General features: G+C 44.3%; 1 protein-coding gene across 4 annotated transcripts in view; it reads left to right on the forward strand.

Moving 5' to 3' along the window:
* Nucleotides 1-16,302, forward strand: part of LOC140478741 (mediator of RNA polymerase II transcription subunit 12-like protein) — a 609,926-nt gene that overhangs the window by 58,133 nt on the left and 535,491 nt on the right. For all 4 annotated transcript variants that reach the window (XM_072572053.1, XM_072572054.1, XM_072572055.1 and 1 more), the window contains exons 4-5: nucleotides 6,088-6,279; nucleotides 7,002-7,161. In XM_072572053.1, coding sequence (XP_072428154.1) covers nucleotides 6,088-6,279; nucleotides 7,002-7,161 — 352 coding nt within the window. The remainder of the gene's footprint in view (nucleotides 1-6,087; nucleotides 6,280-7,001; nucleotides 7,162-16,302) is intronic.

Consider the following 16,302-nt stretch of genomic DNA (forward strand, 5'->3'; position numbering starts at 1 on the left):
TCCCTGTGCAATCACATCGTTCTCATAGTGAACTGCGCGGACAACTCCAGTTGTGGCCTAACCAAAGTTCTGTACAGCTCCAACATATCCTCCCTGCTCTTATAATCTATGTCTTGAATGATGAAAGCAAGAATTCTGTATACCATCTTAACTATCCTGTTGATGTGACCTATCACCTTTAGGAGATCTGTTGACAAGCTCCCCAAGATGCCTCTTTTCCCCTGAGCTTCCTTGTGTTCTCTCATTCATTGGGTACTCCATTGTCTCGTTATGCCTTCCAGAAAGTCACCTCCTGTTTTATCTGGGTTAAATTCCATCTGCCATTGATTTGCATATCTAACCAATGGTCATGGTCTCGATGAGACATTTGACCTGGGAGCCACATGCTTACTTAGTAGGAATTAAAAAAAAAAATTAGTGGATGTGGCTTGATCAACATTTATTAACCATTCGAAGTTGTACGGCATAGAAATAGAATCTTTGGTCCAACTCGTCTATGCTGACCAGATATGCAAAATTAATCTAGTCCCATTTGCCAGAATTTGGCCCATATCTCTCTCAATCCTTTCTATTCATGTACCCATCCAGATGCCTTTTAAGTGTTGTAATTGTACCAGCCTCCTCCATTTCCTCTGGCAGCAAATTCCAATTCCCATCCTCTGTGAAAAGGTTGCCCCCTTAGGTCCTTTTTTTTTCTTCTCACCTTAAACCTATGCTGTCTAGTTTTGGACTCCCCCCACCATGGGGGAAAAAGACCTTTGTCTATTTACCTGAACTATGCCCCTCATGATTTTTTTTCAACTTCTATAAGGTTACCACTCAGTCTCTGACACTCCAGGAGAAACAGCCCCAGCCTATTCAGCCTCTCTCTATAGCTCAAACCCTCCAACCCTGGCATCATCCTTGTACATCTTTTCTGAACCCTTTCAAGTTTCACAACATCCTTCCTATGGCAGGGAGACCAGAATTAAATGTAATATTCCAAAAGTGGCCTAACCAATATCCTGTACACCTCCCAACTCCTATATTTGATGCACAGACCAGTAAAGGCAAACAAACCAAATGCCACCTTCACTATCCTATCTACCTGCGACTCCACTTTGAAGGAGCTATGAACCTGAACTCCAAAGTCTCTTTGTTCAGCAACACTTCCCAGGACCTTACCATTAAGAGTATAAATCTTGCCTGATTGGCCCTACTAAAATTTAGCACCTCGCATTTATCTAAATGACCCTTCATCTGACACTCCTCAGCCTATTGGTCGATCTGATCAAGGTCACATTGTACTCCGGGTAACCTTCTTTGTTGTCCACTCCACCACCTATTTTTGGTGTCATCTGCAAACTTACTGATCATACATCCTACATTCACATCCAAATCATTTATATAAATGACAAAAAGCAAAGGACCTAACTCCAATCTTTATGGCTTGCCATTGAGAAGCTGTCTCCTTTAATCACTGCAGTCCATATTCTGTAGGTAAATGATTAAAATGGATTCAGATGAGTACAGAGTTCTCTGACCTTGCCATAATTCCAATATCTTCCCAAAAAAAGATAGATGAGCCAGCCATTCTTTGGAGGGCTACTCATTGGATCTTGTCTAACTTGTATTTCAGTGATATGAATATTTTGGTGATTGTTGAATACTGGTGGCATGATTTCATGTAATACAAAGCTTCATTTTCTCCCACCTTACCAATCCAAAAATACAATAGCATGCACTGAGATTTTGCTGCCCCCCCCCCTCCGCAATGCATGATGGAAAGTTATGTCCAGTGCTAAAGCAATGAGTTACCAATCAGGTGCTGTAATTTTGCAATGTTGGTTGAAGGTTAAGTATGGATCATGGCACCATTGGAGAATTCTCTCAATCTATTTTTTTAAACTAGTGCTGTGGAATTGTTTGTATTCAGGCAAGGGGAGATGGAGCCTGGGTAAAATAACACCACCTTCAGTGCAGCACTTCCTCTGTACTGCATGAGATGGGATTTTTGTGCTTAGATTCTGGAGTTGGGCTTAACCCACAATTTATTAGCTTGGTGGAAAAAGTTCAACCATGTGAACCATGGCTGACAGGACACAGGATCCAGCTTGTGTATATTTTGTATCACAATTAAAGAGGGTCCCACCGTTCACTATGTCTGCACCATTCACTATGGATGAAGAGTGACCATAATGAGCACATCCCTGGTGAGATGAATATACAAGTTGTATTGTCTCAGTTAATAGAAATGCCTTGCTAATCAATAGATCATAACATTGTCATATGTTTTAAGTGAACTTAAGTTTAGTGTACTTGACCTGAAAGGCCTTTCCACCTGCCAAGCACTTCAAACAAACATTTTATCGATGGTGAAATTTGAAACTTTTAACTGGGGTGAGATCTATGGTTAGTTGAGTGGCAAACTTTTCTGCTCCTCATACCTATTGTTGAAAGGTTGCTCAGTTAAGTCTACCTAGGCCATCTTCTCTGCAGTTTAGAGAAGAGTTGAATGTCTTATTCCTTCCTTCCTTTCTTTTTAAAAAAAACCCTGGGACCCCTTATAATCAAGGGTGTGTGTGATACAGGAGTTTAAGATGGAGATGGAATGGACAGACACTGGCCACAAGTCATAGTCATAGAGATGTACAGCACAGAAACAGATCCTTCGGTCTAACTCGTCCACGCCGACCAGATATCCTAACCTAATTTAGTCCCATTTGTCAGCACTTGGCCCAAATCCCTCTCAACCCTTCCTATTCATATACCCATCCCAGATGCCTTTGAAATGCTGTACTTGTACCAACTTCCACCACTTCCTCTGACAGCTCATTCTGTACATGCAGCATCCTCTGTGTGGAAAAAGTTGCCCCTCGGGTCCCTTTTTAAATTTTTCCCCTCTCGGCCTAGACCTATGCTCTCCAGTTCTGGACTCCCCTGTCCCAGGGAAAAGACCTTGTTTGCTTATCCTATCCATGCTACCCATGATTTTATAAACCTCGATAAGGTCACCCCTCAGCCTCTGACGCTCCAGGGAAAACAGCTCCAGCCTGTTCAGCTTCTCCCTGTAGCTCAAATCATCCAATCCTGGCAACATCCTTATAAACCTTTCTGAACCCTTTCAAATTTCACAATGTCCTTCTGATAGGAGGGAGACCAGAATTGCATGCAATATTCCAAAAGTGGCCTAACTGATGTCCTGTACAGCTGCAACATGACCTCCCAACTCCTACACTCAATTGTCTGTCCAATAAAGGAAAGCATACCAAACTGCTTCCTCATTCTCCTATCTATATTAACTCCACTTTCAAGGACCTATGAACCTGCACTCCAAGGTCTCTTTGTTCAGCAACATTCCCCAGGACCTTACCATTCAGTCCTGTTCTGATTTGCCTTTCCAAAATGCCCCACTTACCCAAATTAAACTCCATCTGCTACTCCTCAGCCCATCTGAACAAGATCCCATTGTACTCTGAGGTAACCACCTTCACTGTCCACTACACCTCCAATTTTGGTGTCATCTACAAACTTACTAACTGTACCTCCTCCATCTCATTGTAACTCCATTTTGGAAACCCACTTGGTATTGCAGTGTGAGCTGTGTATTTATAATTGTGTCTCATAACTGTTTTACACACAGTTCATGTGATTACCTATTTTGATGTGTAATGGCTGTTGTGCAGGCCATACAGTCTTGTTTATTGCACAACCTCATAAACATGTAATCATTTTGTCACAAAATGGATGATCAATATTTAACATTCATCATTTGTCTTTAAAACCATGGGCTGAAAATGGTTTTAAAAAGAATGCTTTTAAAGTATTGTTTAAAAATTATTACGGTGATCACCTGACCAATCGAGGTAACTCTCCGGGAGTGTGAAAGAGAGAGTCATAGAGATGTACAGCATGGAAACAGACCCTTCGGTCCAACCCGTCCATGTCGCCCAGATATCCCAACCCAATCTAGTTGCCAGCACCCGGCCCATATCCCTCCAATTCATATACCCAAAAAGGCACTGCAGCTCACTAAGATGTGGAGAAATTTAAATCTCTTGTTTTACTCTCACTAGCATCATAACTTCACACATTGACAATTGAAGATTACCCATTAGTGTTCAGTTTTTCTGTAAACAAAAGATAATGGTGTTCGACGTTGAATATACAAACTGTATTTCAGTAGCTTGCTTTGAGCAACAAAACAGGCAAAGAGAGTGACATGAACTGATAACAGCAAGGATATTGGAAGCCCATCTCTCTCTCCCTGTTTGGCCTCAAGCTCAGAAACTAACCAATGAACAGTTACTTGGAGAAATAACTATTTGAGGACATCTGCATCATTACAGAGAAAGCCAGTTAACAAATAATTAATTATGTTTTAAATTCACTTGTGATGTGGGTGGTGCTGTATTTTTTTTTTTTTTTTTAGATTACTTTACAGTGTGGAAACAGGCCCTTCGGCCCAACAAGTCCACACCGCCCCGCCGAAGCGCAACCCACCCATACCCCTACATCTACATTTACCCCTTACCTAACACTATGGGCAATTTAGCATGGCCAATTCACCTGGCCTGCACATCTTTGGACTGTGGGAGGAAACCGGAGCACCCGGAGGAAACCCACGCAGACACGGGGAGAACGTGCAAACTCCACACAGTCAGTCGCCTGAGGCGGGAATTGAACCCAGGTCTCAGGCGCTGTGAGGCAGCAGTGCTAACCACTGTGCCACCGTTTGTTGAACTTGAAGATAGAAATGAGCTACTACCTTAAACCACTGCAGTCCATTTGGTGTAGGAACACCCACAACGCTATAAGGAAGGGAGTTTCAGGATTTTGACACATCTTGGACTTTGCTGTTTTCATCTGGCAGCCAAAGAATTCTTAAGATCTGCAAAGACTTCTGCTTTTACCTTGTCTGCATTGCATCATCTTCTTTGCAAACTAGTATGTGTGTATAATATATTCTGTTATTTCATTTCATAGCATGTAATAAACCCCTTCATATAAGAGAACATTGGAATTAGCTCTCCTTCATTGATCTGGGAGGTTGAGGGGTTACCTTATTGAGATTTATAAAATCATGAGGGGCATAGACAATGTGAATCGCAAGGGTCTTTTGCCTAGGATGGTGAGTTCAAAACTAGGGAGCATATTTTTAAGGTGAGGAGAAAGATGTAAAAGGGATATGAGGGGTAACCGTTTCACACGGAGATTGGTTCGTGTGTGGAATGAACTGCCAGAGAAAGTGGTGGATGCGGGTATCGTTACACCGTTTAAACAACATTAAGATAAGTTCATGAATAGGAAAGTTAAAAATCTCACAACACCAGGTTATAGTCCAACAGATTTAATTGGAAGCACACTAGCTTTTGGAGCGACGCTCCTTCATCAGGTGATTCTGATGAAGGAGTGTCGCTCCGAAAGCTAGTGTGCTTCCAATGAAACTTGTTCGACTATAACCTGGTGTTGTGTGATTTTTAACTTTATACACCCCAGTCCAACACCAGCATCTCCGAATCATGAATAGGAAAGGTTTGGAGGGATATGGGCCATGCAATTGCAGATGGGACGAGTTTAGTTTGGGAACATGGTTGGCGTGGACTCTTCAGACAGAAAGGTCTGTTTCCATGCTGTATGACTTGATGACTGTATGGCTATCTGGTTAATGAAGTTTATTTGAAGTGTAGTATCTATGTATTAAAAAGACGTATTTAAAAGGTTTTTTTGTGTGACTGATCATGAAGGGTTGAAAAGAGGGGAGCTGTTAACCTTCTACAGTTCACCTCGTTGTAATACATGAATGAGGTAGTGTTCAGTTAATCGGTTGGTTGAATGATGCATGTTTACCAGAGGCCAAAAGTAGAACTATTTTCTGTTCTTTATATCCTTGCTAGTTATGCATGTATGCTTACTTGGAGCTAATGGGACACTGGGACTCCATGTCACTTCCAATGCAGCTGTGCTTCCATTACTGTTTGTTCCTGTTGTGGAATAAATTGTTTTTCTGAAAAGGTGTTTCCAAGTGAAAAAGTGTCCAAAGTAATGATGTAAAATCTCCTACACTGTCTTCCCCATCCTAACTTTGTCATGGTTTTATCTTAACAGATAGGGGCCTATTTCAGTAGCATCTTGGCAGAAAAACTTAAACTCAACACTTTTCAAGACACAGGGAAGAAGAAACCTCAGGTGAATGCCAAAGATAACTACTGGCTGGTGACTGCCCGCTCCCAAAGTGCAATTCACATCTGGTTCACCGATCTTGCAGGAAATAAACCATTGACGGTTTTAGCCAAAAAGGTATGATTCTAAAATATTGTTTGACCTCTGCATTTATCTCGTGTGTTTGTGTGGTGTGATGGTGTACATACGCTAGGTCAAATGTTATTTAAATTAAACCTGGCACAAATATTTTCATTCATCCTATTCGGACATCTTATGGCACACCTCTGTGACGGGTGGGACGTGAACCTGAATCTTTTTATTCAAATGCAAGAATACTATACTGTGCCTCATGTATGCTGGCAAACTAAATTTAGTGATAGAAGTTGGTGGATTCGTGGCATCTAGTTCTAACTCTCAGATACCATTTTGGATTTAGTTTTTGTTTCAAGCTATCCAGGCCTGTGGTTACAAATTTAGAAATTTATGTCGTTTTTTATATAAAGCAGGATTTCTATTTTGTTTTGTTGCCTTTTTTTCTCTACCTGAGTTATCCTCACTGTCCTGATTTCATGCTTGTGTTACAGTACCATAGGTGTAACTCAGTCTCTAATAACTGGTCCAAATGCCCAACGTTGATGAATGTGAGCTGGCTATATTATTTTGAAATCACGACCTCTGTTTCTCTGACCCAAACTGGACAGCATTCAAAACAACGATTACTGATAGGGTAGTGACGAGGTGCAAGGTGTGGGCAGGGGGTTTGCTGCATTTTTTTTGCCTTTTCTGAATGGACCCAAGTATTTCTGTGCATTATTGACTTATGACCAACTGCATTTTTTTTATTTCATTCTGCATAGGTCCCCATCCTTAGCAAGAAGGAAGAAGCGTTTGCTTACTTGGCCAAGTATTCTGTGCCAATGTTGAGGGGAGCGTGGCTGATAAAAATGACCTGTGCATATTATGCTGCTATTTCTGAAGCCAAGATTAAGAAGCGACAGGCCACAGATCCCAACCTCGGTAATAAGAAAAAGCAAATTTCTTTTTTTCTGTCACTAATTCGATGATCACTTGCATGTAAAGGAGAATATTACAGTTCGGGGCTTTGTCTCTGTGTGACACATGGCAGTTAAAGATATTATAGAAAGCTGTTAGCAGCTGAAAGGGTTAACTGATATAATATCAGCTCTGCCTATCAGGATATAAAGGACTGTTCCTGGTGAAGCTAACCAGTCTGTTACCAGTTCGGTGGTTACTCTAGTATTCAAGTTCCATATAGCTCAATACCAACATGTACTTGCATTCAAGTCTGACCTGAGACCTCCCAAGAGACAATGGTGTAACCCAGATGTAATATAACTGGCTATTAAGCACTATACTATAAGCCTATTCATGTTCAACAAGAGTGAGCCTCTCTTCTGTGCAACCTAGCCTGTTTAGTGTCAGTATCTCAGAAAGCTACAAATAACAATGTTTGCTAAACAATAATAAGATGGATTTTCAAAGCACTAATGTGGTAGATTGGCCCAAGTGCTTCACAACAGCGTTATCAAACAAAATTTATCACCAAACCTGATGAAGAATGTTACAATCCTAGACCAAAGTGCATAATTCACGTTATGATCTGGCTTGGGACCAGAAATATTACTTTTGAAAGTAGTCAAAATATGAGATCCAGGGGCATAAGAGAACAGTGTTCCGTGGTTTTGAACAAGCAGACGCAAACTCTACAATGTTAAAGAACAGCAAAATGATGTACAGTACATACTCTATTATTAATTCTGGGTGTTAGAATTTTGATAATAGACTTTGATTGAACACCTTAAAGTACATATCAAATAGCAAATATGGTCGAGATAGATCCGATGGATTTGGCAGCAACTCTTCATAGACATTATTCTAGTTAAACTTCACAAGTAATTATTTTTCTCTTTTTCCAATCTGACCACTCTCTAGCTGTGCCAGAATGGACTGTCTCCGTGACTGTTCAGATTAACCAATGATGTTATTGAAGGGGGAGGGGGTGGGGGGGGGGGGGGGGGGTCAGACTTGAAGGACCAAATGACCTGCTTCTGTTTGTTGTTGATATTCTCCTCTCCTGGTTGATCATTCTTGGTTCATGTGTCTACACCATCCCTGAATGCTGAAACTACATTCCAGTATCCATTCACAAGCTTAACTCTAGCTCTTCACCACCAACTAGCTTCACCAAGTTAAAACTTAGGTTTTTCCCTCGACCTCTGATCCCGCTCAATTGCATTTAGCAAGAACTGCTTGTGCGCTTATCAGCTTCCACCATCGCATCTATACTGAAATATTAATGATACACACATTCACAGCTTCATCCAACACACAGCAACCATTTTATTTTCTCACCTCCTCAGAATGACCTCTGAAACGTGACTCCAACAATTGGCTGTCTGCTAATTCATTGAATTCCTTTATGGGTTTTCACAGCAAACTGCCATCCAGCTGTTCTTGATTTCTCAGTCAGTGCCCCTGTGCAGAATCTGTGTAGGAAGCTGCCTTTCCAATATTATGGTGAACTGCAGCATTCGTGATGATTCTGCTTCACACGATCACTCGCTAAAGGTGTCGACTGCTTGTTAGCCTTGAACTCCTCTTCAGTGACTTGCTGCAGATTCAAAGAGTTTTGGATGACCCAAGTTTATGGAGGACAGAATGTGAAGGTGATGATGGTTTAGTGGTAAAGTCACTGGACAAGTAACGCTGGGCTGCGCAGTGGCTCAATGGTTAGCACTGCTGCCTCACAGCGCCAAGGACTGGGTTTGATTCCATCCTCGGGTGACTGGAGTTTGCACATGCTCCCTGTGTCTGTATGGGCTTCCTTTGGGTGCTTTGGTTTCCTTCCACAGTCCAAAGATCGTGGATTGGCCATAGGAAATTGCCCCATGGGTTAGCTATGGGAAATGCAGGGTTACATGGATGCTTCTGCACTGTCTGGATTTGATGATTCTCACAATGCTTAAAACCAAGCTCATGTTTTGGGCACATGTTCAAATCCTACTGGAGCAGATGGTGAAATTTGGATTCAATAAAAAAAAATCTGGAATTAAAAACTAATCAAATATAACCACTGTCGATTTTCTGTCCAATAGCATCTGGTTCACTAATACTCTTTCAGGGAAGGAACTGAAATCCTTACCTGGACTGGACTACATGTGACTCCAGATCCACAGCAATGCGGTTGACTCTTAACTGTCCTCTGGGAAATTAGGGACGGACAATGAATGCTGGTTAGCTAGTGACACCCACGTCCCATAACCGGATTTGAAATAACTGTCCTGAGTGACCAATTGAAAACTTTGTTACAAACCCCTCCCTTATTCCTGGGCAGAATTGAATCCTGATTAAGGGCTTTTGCCTGAAACGTCGATTTTGAAGCTCCTTGGATGCTGCCTGAACTGCTGTGCTCTTCCAGCACCACTAATCCTTGAATTGTTAGAACTCAGCCACTTCTGGAACTGTCTGTTCCATAAATGTTTCTGGCTATAGATTGTTGGCTTACTAAGTTGGATGCAAATGGAACATTTCATCACAAAAATGAATGGGCCTCGCCTGGCCGAAGACATAACGTTATCTTAAAAGAAGAGAGAATAGTAGAGGGATGGAGAGTTTGAGTGAATTCCAGAGGTTAGGGCTTTGATAATTTTAGGAATGTCCATTGATGTTGAATCACGGAATACCTAAGAGACCAGATTAGAGTAGCACAGATTTGTGTTCTGGATGGGCAGGATTTGAAGAGATTTTAAAATGTAAGCATTACCAGACTGGAAACCAATATAAGTTAGCAAGAACTCGGTGAGAAGTGAATAAGACTAATGCATATGGCCACTGAATATAGCATATTCAGTGGCTTTTCACCATTGGAACGTCTGCCCAGCCGTGATGACATGTAAGACTACCTTGTTTACTATCTTTCAGAATCTTTAGGATCACGATTTCTCACATCCTGGTTCTAGTGGGATGAAGCCTGTTGACACCAGCCTGTGCACAATTATCAATGTTATTCCAAAGACTGGAGGGGAGGGGGGAATCAAAAGCAGAAAGTGTTGGAAGCACTTCACAGGCAAGTCAGCATTAGTGGATGTGTTAACATGACTAAACACGAGTCTGAGCTGCTCAACATCTGCCAACCTGAATAGACATAAAGTTCAGAATCGAAGAGAAACTAAGCAGGTCTGTCAGCATCTGTGGAGAGAAAGCAGAGTTAATGTTTCGGGTCAGGTGACCCTCCTTCAGAACTGATCGTGGCAAGGAAAAGATTGTTATATAGCAAAAGGGGAGCTGTGAGGAGGTTGGAGGAGTACATGTTGGGTGGAGAGAGAGAGAGAGAGAGAGAGAGAGAGAGAGAACAGCAGCTTGTCAGGCAACGGAATGGGTGAAAGTCTGCCTGGGGGGGTCAACAGCTGCTAGTGGGAACCATTAGTGGCTGACATTGAGTAGCTTCTGTTAACTACCCCTGTAATGACAAGGCCTGCTGTGTGGGAGTTGGGGTAAGATTAGAGTCCAGTCCCTTCCCACTTACATCTGCTATGTCAGTTCATGGTATCCAGCCACCTTCTCTTCGCCATGGGCGTGCAATCCTTTTGCACGTCCATCCCCCATCAGGATGATCTCTGGCTTCTCTGCTTCTTCCTTGGGGGGGAAGGCCTGAATGGTCCCCATCCTCCTCCCACCCTCCTGTGCTTGGCCAAGCTCATTCTCACTTTGAACAACTTTGACCTGTAGAAAGTGAGAGGAGTTAAAGGTGTGGCCATGGGTACCTGCATGGGTCTCAGTATTGTCTGTCTCTTTGTGGGTTATGTGGAATGTTCCTTGTTCCACCCCTGCTCAGGAGCCACCTGTAACTCCGTCTGAGGTTTATGAATGATCTCGGCAGTGCTGCTTCCCCACCTTCTGGAATTGGAAAAGTTTATCCGTTTCACTTTCAGTTTTGACTCTGCTCTCACCTTCACCTGGTTGATCTCTAACTCTTGCATTCCCTGCCTCGAAAAGTGTGTTTCCATTTCTAGGGAGAAGTTGGCGACTAATATCCACTATAAGCCCACAGACTCTACATCCTTACCCTGACTCTACATCCTTACCCTGACTCTACATCCTTACCCTGACTCTACATCCTTACCCTGACTCTACATCCTTACCCTGACTCTACATCCTTACCCTGACTCTACATCCTTACCCCAGACAGGTAGGAGGCTGGAAGAGCACAGCAAGCCAGGCAGCATCAGGAGGGGGAAAAGTCAACATTTCTGATATTAACCTTACTTCAGCACTAGATGTGGGGGTCAGGGGAGTTGAAGATAAAGTGGGAGAGGGGAAGGTGGGAAGAGTAACAGAATGGTGAGATAGTGACAAGTGGATACAGGTGGTGGGTATAACTAGAGGCACACTGTCTCCCAAGGTTGCACTTGAACCCAGGTCCCTGGTTCTGTGAGTACTGAGCCACAGTGCCACCCTAAATTTAGAGTTTAAAAGCACATTGTATCTGGAGTGGCTTTTCAGATTCCGTTCTCATGCGCCTTTTGGACATTGTTGCTTTGGTGTTTCTAACCTTTACGAAGTTTGACAAGTGCAGGGGAGTGGACTGATTTGACTAGATTTTTCAGAGGTATTACAGCCATGATGGGCAATTAGCCTCCTCTTCAACTATGATTTTTTTAAAAAGAATGTTGACTAAAAGATAATGCACCGCAACTCAAAATTGTTTGCTTTCATTAGTCTTTTACCAACAAACGCTTACTACGAATGTGTTTCTTAAGATGATTAATTTATTTTTCAAAGTGTTTTCCTTTCAATGTTACCTCTTTGTGACAAAAGCAAAACACTGTAGGTGCTGCAAATCTGAAACAACTCTGCAAATCTGACGCATTTGTGGAGAGAGAAAGAGAGAGAAAAACAGAGCTAATGTCTCGAGTTCAGTGTGACTTCTTCAAAGCTGAGTCATACTGGACTCAGTGTTAACTCTTTTCCCTTCCACGCAGATGCTGCCAGACCTGCTGGGTTTTTCCAACATTCTCTGTGTTTTGCTTTTCATATGTTGTCAGAGTCGTACAAATTGCAGGCAATCCCATTCTCTTCCACCAGTCTGTAGGGTGGCTCCAGCAATTCAGATTTCCACTTTGATTCGTTGGTTTAGTCCAGTTCCTGATGGATCTGAATGTAATTGTTGTCAGAGATTGAGATTCTTCAGTGTCCTGGTATGAAGCACCTGGATTATTGGCCATTATCAATTCAGATTCTCTTGGGTTGTGTTAGAGACTGCCCGACATGGTGCCAGCTGTAACTCACTGTTTCGCACACTCCCTGTTTATATTGGAAGACTGTGTGCTCAAGCTCCACTCTGAGCATGATCCATGCTGTCACTGTAATGTGGTAACAATGGAGTACTGCAGTCCTTCAGATGAGATGTGGAGCCTAGTACCTGTCTGCTCTCTCGAATGTAAAAGGAGAGGAATTCTTCCTACGCTACGTCCAGAGCCCTGATGGACACGGTAAAAGATGCTAAGCTGCACGACGTCTTCAGCACACCCGCAGACGGAGCGCAGTGTAGATACACCTGGTCACGGGCAGACAGGTCTATCTACTCAAGGATAGATTATCTGTTTGTGTCCTGAACGCTCTCGGCCAGATCCACCAACATCAAGCCGGTGTTCTTCGCTGACCACTGCCTCCTGCTGGCCGACTGTCACCTACAGGACGAGCAGCGGCTGGTAAGGGAACTTGAAAAGTGAACACTAAGCTGTTGACCCCGGGAAACATTGAGGAGCTCAAGAGGGATTACGCAGGTTGGAGAACCGTGAAGCCCCTCTTTGAGTCTCCAGCGGACTGGTGGGAAACGGTAAAAGGGAACATCAAGAGGTTCTTTATCCTCAAAGGTGTCCAGGAGGCGAGAGAGAGGCGGGGAAAACTGTCCCAGCTCCAGGAAAGAATGCAGAACCTTCTCCTGCTGCAGACGATGGGGGTCGATGTCACGGAGGACCTCAAGGAGGTGAAGGGCCAGCAAGCCTCGCTCTTTGCCTCGGAGGCCTCAGAGATAATCTTCCGGTCCAGGGTCTGCTCCGTGGAGCAGGACGAGACGTGGTCACATTTCTTCTTCCAGAAGGTGCACCAACAGAGCTCCGTGCTCGGCAGCCTGAAGGAAGAAGATGGCTCGGTAACGTCATCTCAGGCTGACGTCAGGAGGATCAGTAAATCCTTCTATACCCGTCTGTATGATGCAAAGCCGACCAACAGTGCGGCCTCCCAGTCGTTCCTGTCCTCTATCACGGAGGTCTCAGACGACAGAACACGGGAGAGGCTGGACCAGCTGCTATCTCTGGACGAGCTGACCAAGGCCCTCGAGTCCTTCAAAAAGAATAAAACTCCCGGAAGCTACGGCTTACTGGTTGAGCTCTTTTCCGCTCTGTGGGACTTGATCGGCGAGGGCCTGCTGGAGATGTATGTCAGTATGCTTCGGGCAGGTACCATGAGTGAATCCATGAGGAAAAGCATCACCACCCTCATCTACAAGCGGAAGGGGGAGAGGGAGGAACTCAAAAATTGGAGACCAATCTCACTGTTGAATGCGGATTACAAAATTCTGTCAAAGGTAATCTCCAACCCGGTCAGGTCTGCTCTGGGGTCGGTGATTCACCCCGACCAAACCTGTGCTGTACCGGGCAGGAAGATTGCTGAGAGTCTCGCACTCCTCAGGGATACGATCGCCTACGTGCAGGACAGAGGGTTGGACATCTGCCTGATCAGCCTGGACCAGGAGAAAGCCTTTGACAGGATATCACACAGGTATATGAGAGATGTTCTCTCCAAAATGGGCTTTGGGGAGGGAATCTGCAATTGGATCAGACTGCTCTACACCAACATTGTCAGTGCAGTCTCAATCAATGGGTGGGAATCAGATAGCTTCCCAGTCAGATCTGGAGTCGGGCAGGGCTGCCCTCTCTCTCCTGCCTTGTTTGTGTGCTGCATAGAGCCATTTGCTGAGTCCGTCAAGAAGGATGCGGGCCTGAGAGGGGTGACTATTCCTGGCAGCGGGGGCCTGCAGGTTAAGGCCTCCCTGTACATGGATGGAGGAAGAGTGCCTCATCTTCCGCCTCGGAACACTTCAACCCCAGGGCATCAATGTGGACTTCAACAGTTTCCTCATTTCCCCTTTCCCCCACCTCGCACTAGTTCCAAACTTCCAGCTCAGCACTGTCCCCATGACTTGTCCGGACTTGTCCTACCTGCCTATCTCCTTTTTCACCTATCCACTCCACCCTCTCCTCCTTGACCTATCACCTTCATCCCCTCCCCCACTCCCCCATTGTACTCTGTGCTACTTTCTCCCCACCCCCACCCTCCTCTAGCTTATCTCTCCACGCTTCAGGCTCACTGCCTTTAATCCTGATGAAGGGCTTTTGCCTGAAACGTAGATTTCGAAGCTCCTTGGATGCTGCCTGAACTGCTGCGCTCTTCCAGGACCACTAATCCAGAATCCGTTCCGTATCACCTATCCTTCGTGGAGAAGTTTATGAAGAAAAACACCTTTGACCACAAGTCCGTCAGGAAGTGGTCAGCACGTACTGTCCTTGAGACCCTTCAGGAAAAGGAGAGGGCGGATCCTATCGAGTGGTTCCCTGAGCAGACTGTCAAAGCCATTTGGCAGAATGCCTCATCACCAGAACTTTCCAACAAGCACCAAGACATGGCTTGGCTGGTGGTGAGAAGGGCTCTGCCTGTGAGATCCTTTATGAACGCCCGGACTCTCAGCCGCACCGCACTCTGCCCTCGAAGCGGCTGCGGGGGGGACGAGACTGTCACACACCACCTTCTGGAATGTGCCTACGCAGAAGAAGTCTGGAGAGGAATGCAGTGGTGTTTGTCGAGGTTCATCCCGAGCAGCGCCATGACGCGGGGCTCCGTGCTCTATGGTCGCACACCGAGACTAACATCAACTGTGCCTGGAGGATCATCAACTCGGTGAAGGACGCTCTCTGGGCGGTCCGAAACCTGTTGATCTTCCAGCTGAAGGAGTTGATCCCGACTGAGTGTTGCAGACTGGCACATTCCAAGGTCCAAGGCTACGTGTTGAGGGACGCGCTGAAGCTTGGGGCAGCTGCCGCCAAGGCGCGGTGGGGAAAGACCGCCGTGTAAGATCGGCCTGCCTAAAGAAGAACAGGGGGCCCACGCAGTCATTTGGGCTCTGCTGACGCCTCAGTAAAAAATGTAATTGTACAGACCTGTAAATAGGGATGATTTCTCTGTTTTCGGTTTGCAAACAAATGGAATGTTTACATATGTATGGCATGTCCGGTTGTATCGATCATCAAAGTATTTATGAATAAAGTATATTTTTGAAATTAAAAAAAAGAGGAATTCTTCCACGTGACTTGAAATATAAGAAACGCTAGCAGGGTTACAACTCCTCTATTCTGGATTAGTGGTGCTGGAAGAGCACAGCAGTTCAGGCAGCATCCAAGGAGATTCGAAATCGACATTTCGGGCAAAAGCCCTTCATCAGCCCTTCCTGATTTCGCTGCTCCTTGGATGCTGCCTGAAATGCTGTGCTCTTCCAGCACCACTAATCCAGAATCTGGTTTCCAGCATCTGCAGTCATTGTTTTTACCTTACAACTCCTCTAGTCTGCTCAGGCATTCAGTAAGATCATGGTTAATCATCTACTACCTCAGTGCCAGTTTTCCCAAATTCCCTGAGTCATGGCCAATAAGTTTCCTAAAACTAGCATTTAATTTTTGTTTTGAAAAGATGATTATCTGGGTCACTGTCACATTGCTGTTTGTGGGAACTTGCTGTGTATAATTCCATCATTTTCTATGTAACAACAATAACTGCATGGCAAGGAATACCTCTGTATTTGGAATGCCCTTGAGCTTATTAATAGTGCTTTACCAATTCTAGTCCTCCTTTTGTTTTCTTAACAGTTCCTATAACTTTTTGAAGTGTCAACCTTTTATTATTCCTGTTGCAACCTACAATACGTCATTCCTCCCCTCCTCCATCCTCCTCTTTCCTCCCACACCACCCCTCCCCCAGCCCCACAATCCCTCCAGTGAATCCTTTCTGAAAACTCATAAATATCTTTTGTGCTCATAAGTAACCACAAGAACAGATGTACTGGAGAGATCAAGTTAGGGAAGT

The sequence above is a fragment of the Chiloscyllium punctatum genome, chromosome 6 (assembly GCF_047496795.1).
Source record: "Chiloscyllium punctatum isolate Juve2018m chromosome 6, sChiPun1.3, whole genome shotgun sequence".
Lineage (NCBI taxonomy): Eukaryota > Metazoa > Chordata > Chondrichthyes > Orectolobiformes > Hemiscylliidae > Chiloscyllium > Chiloscyllium punctatum.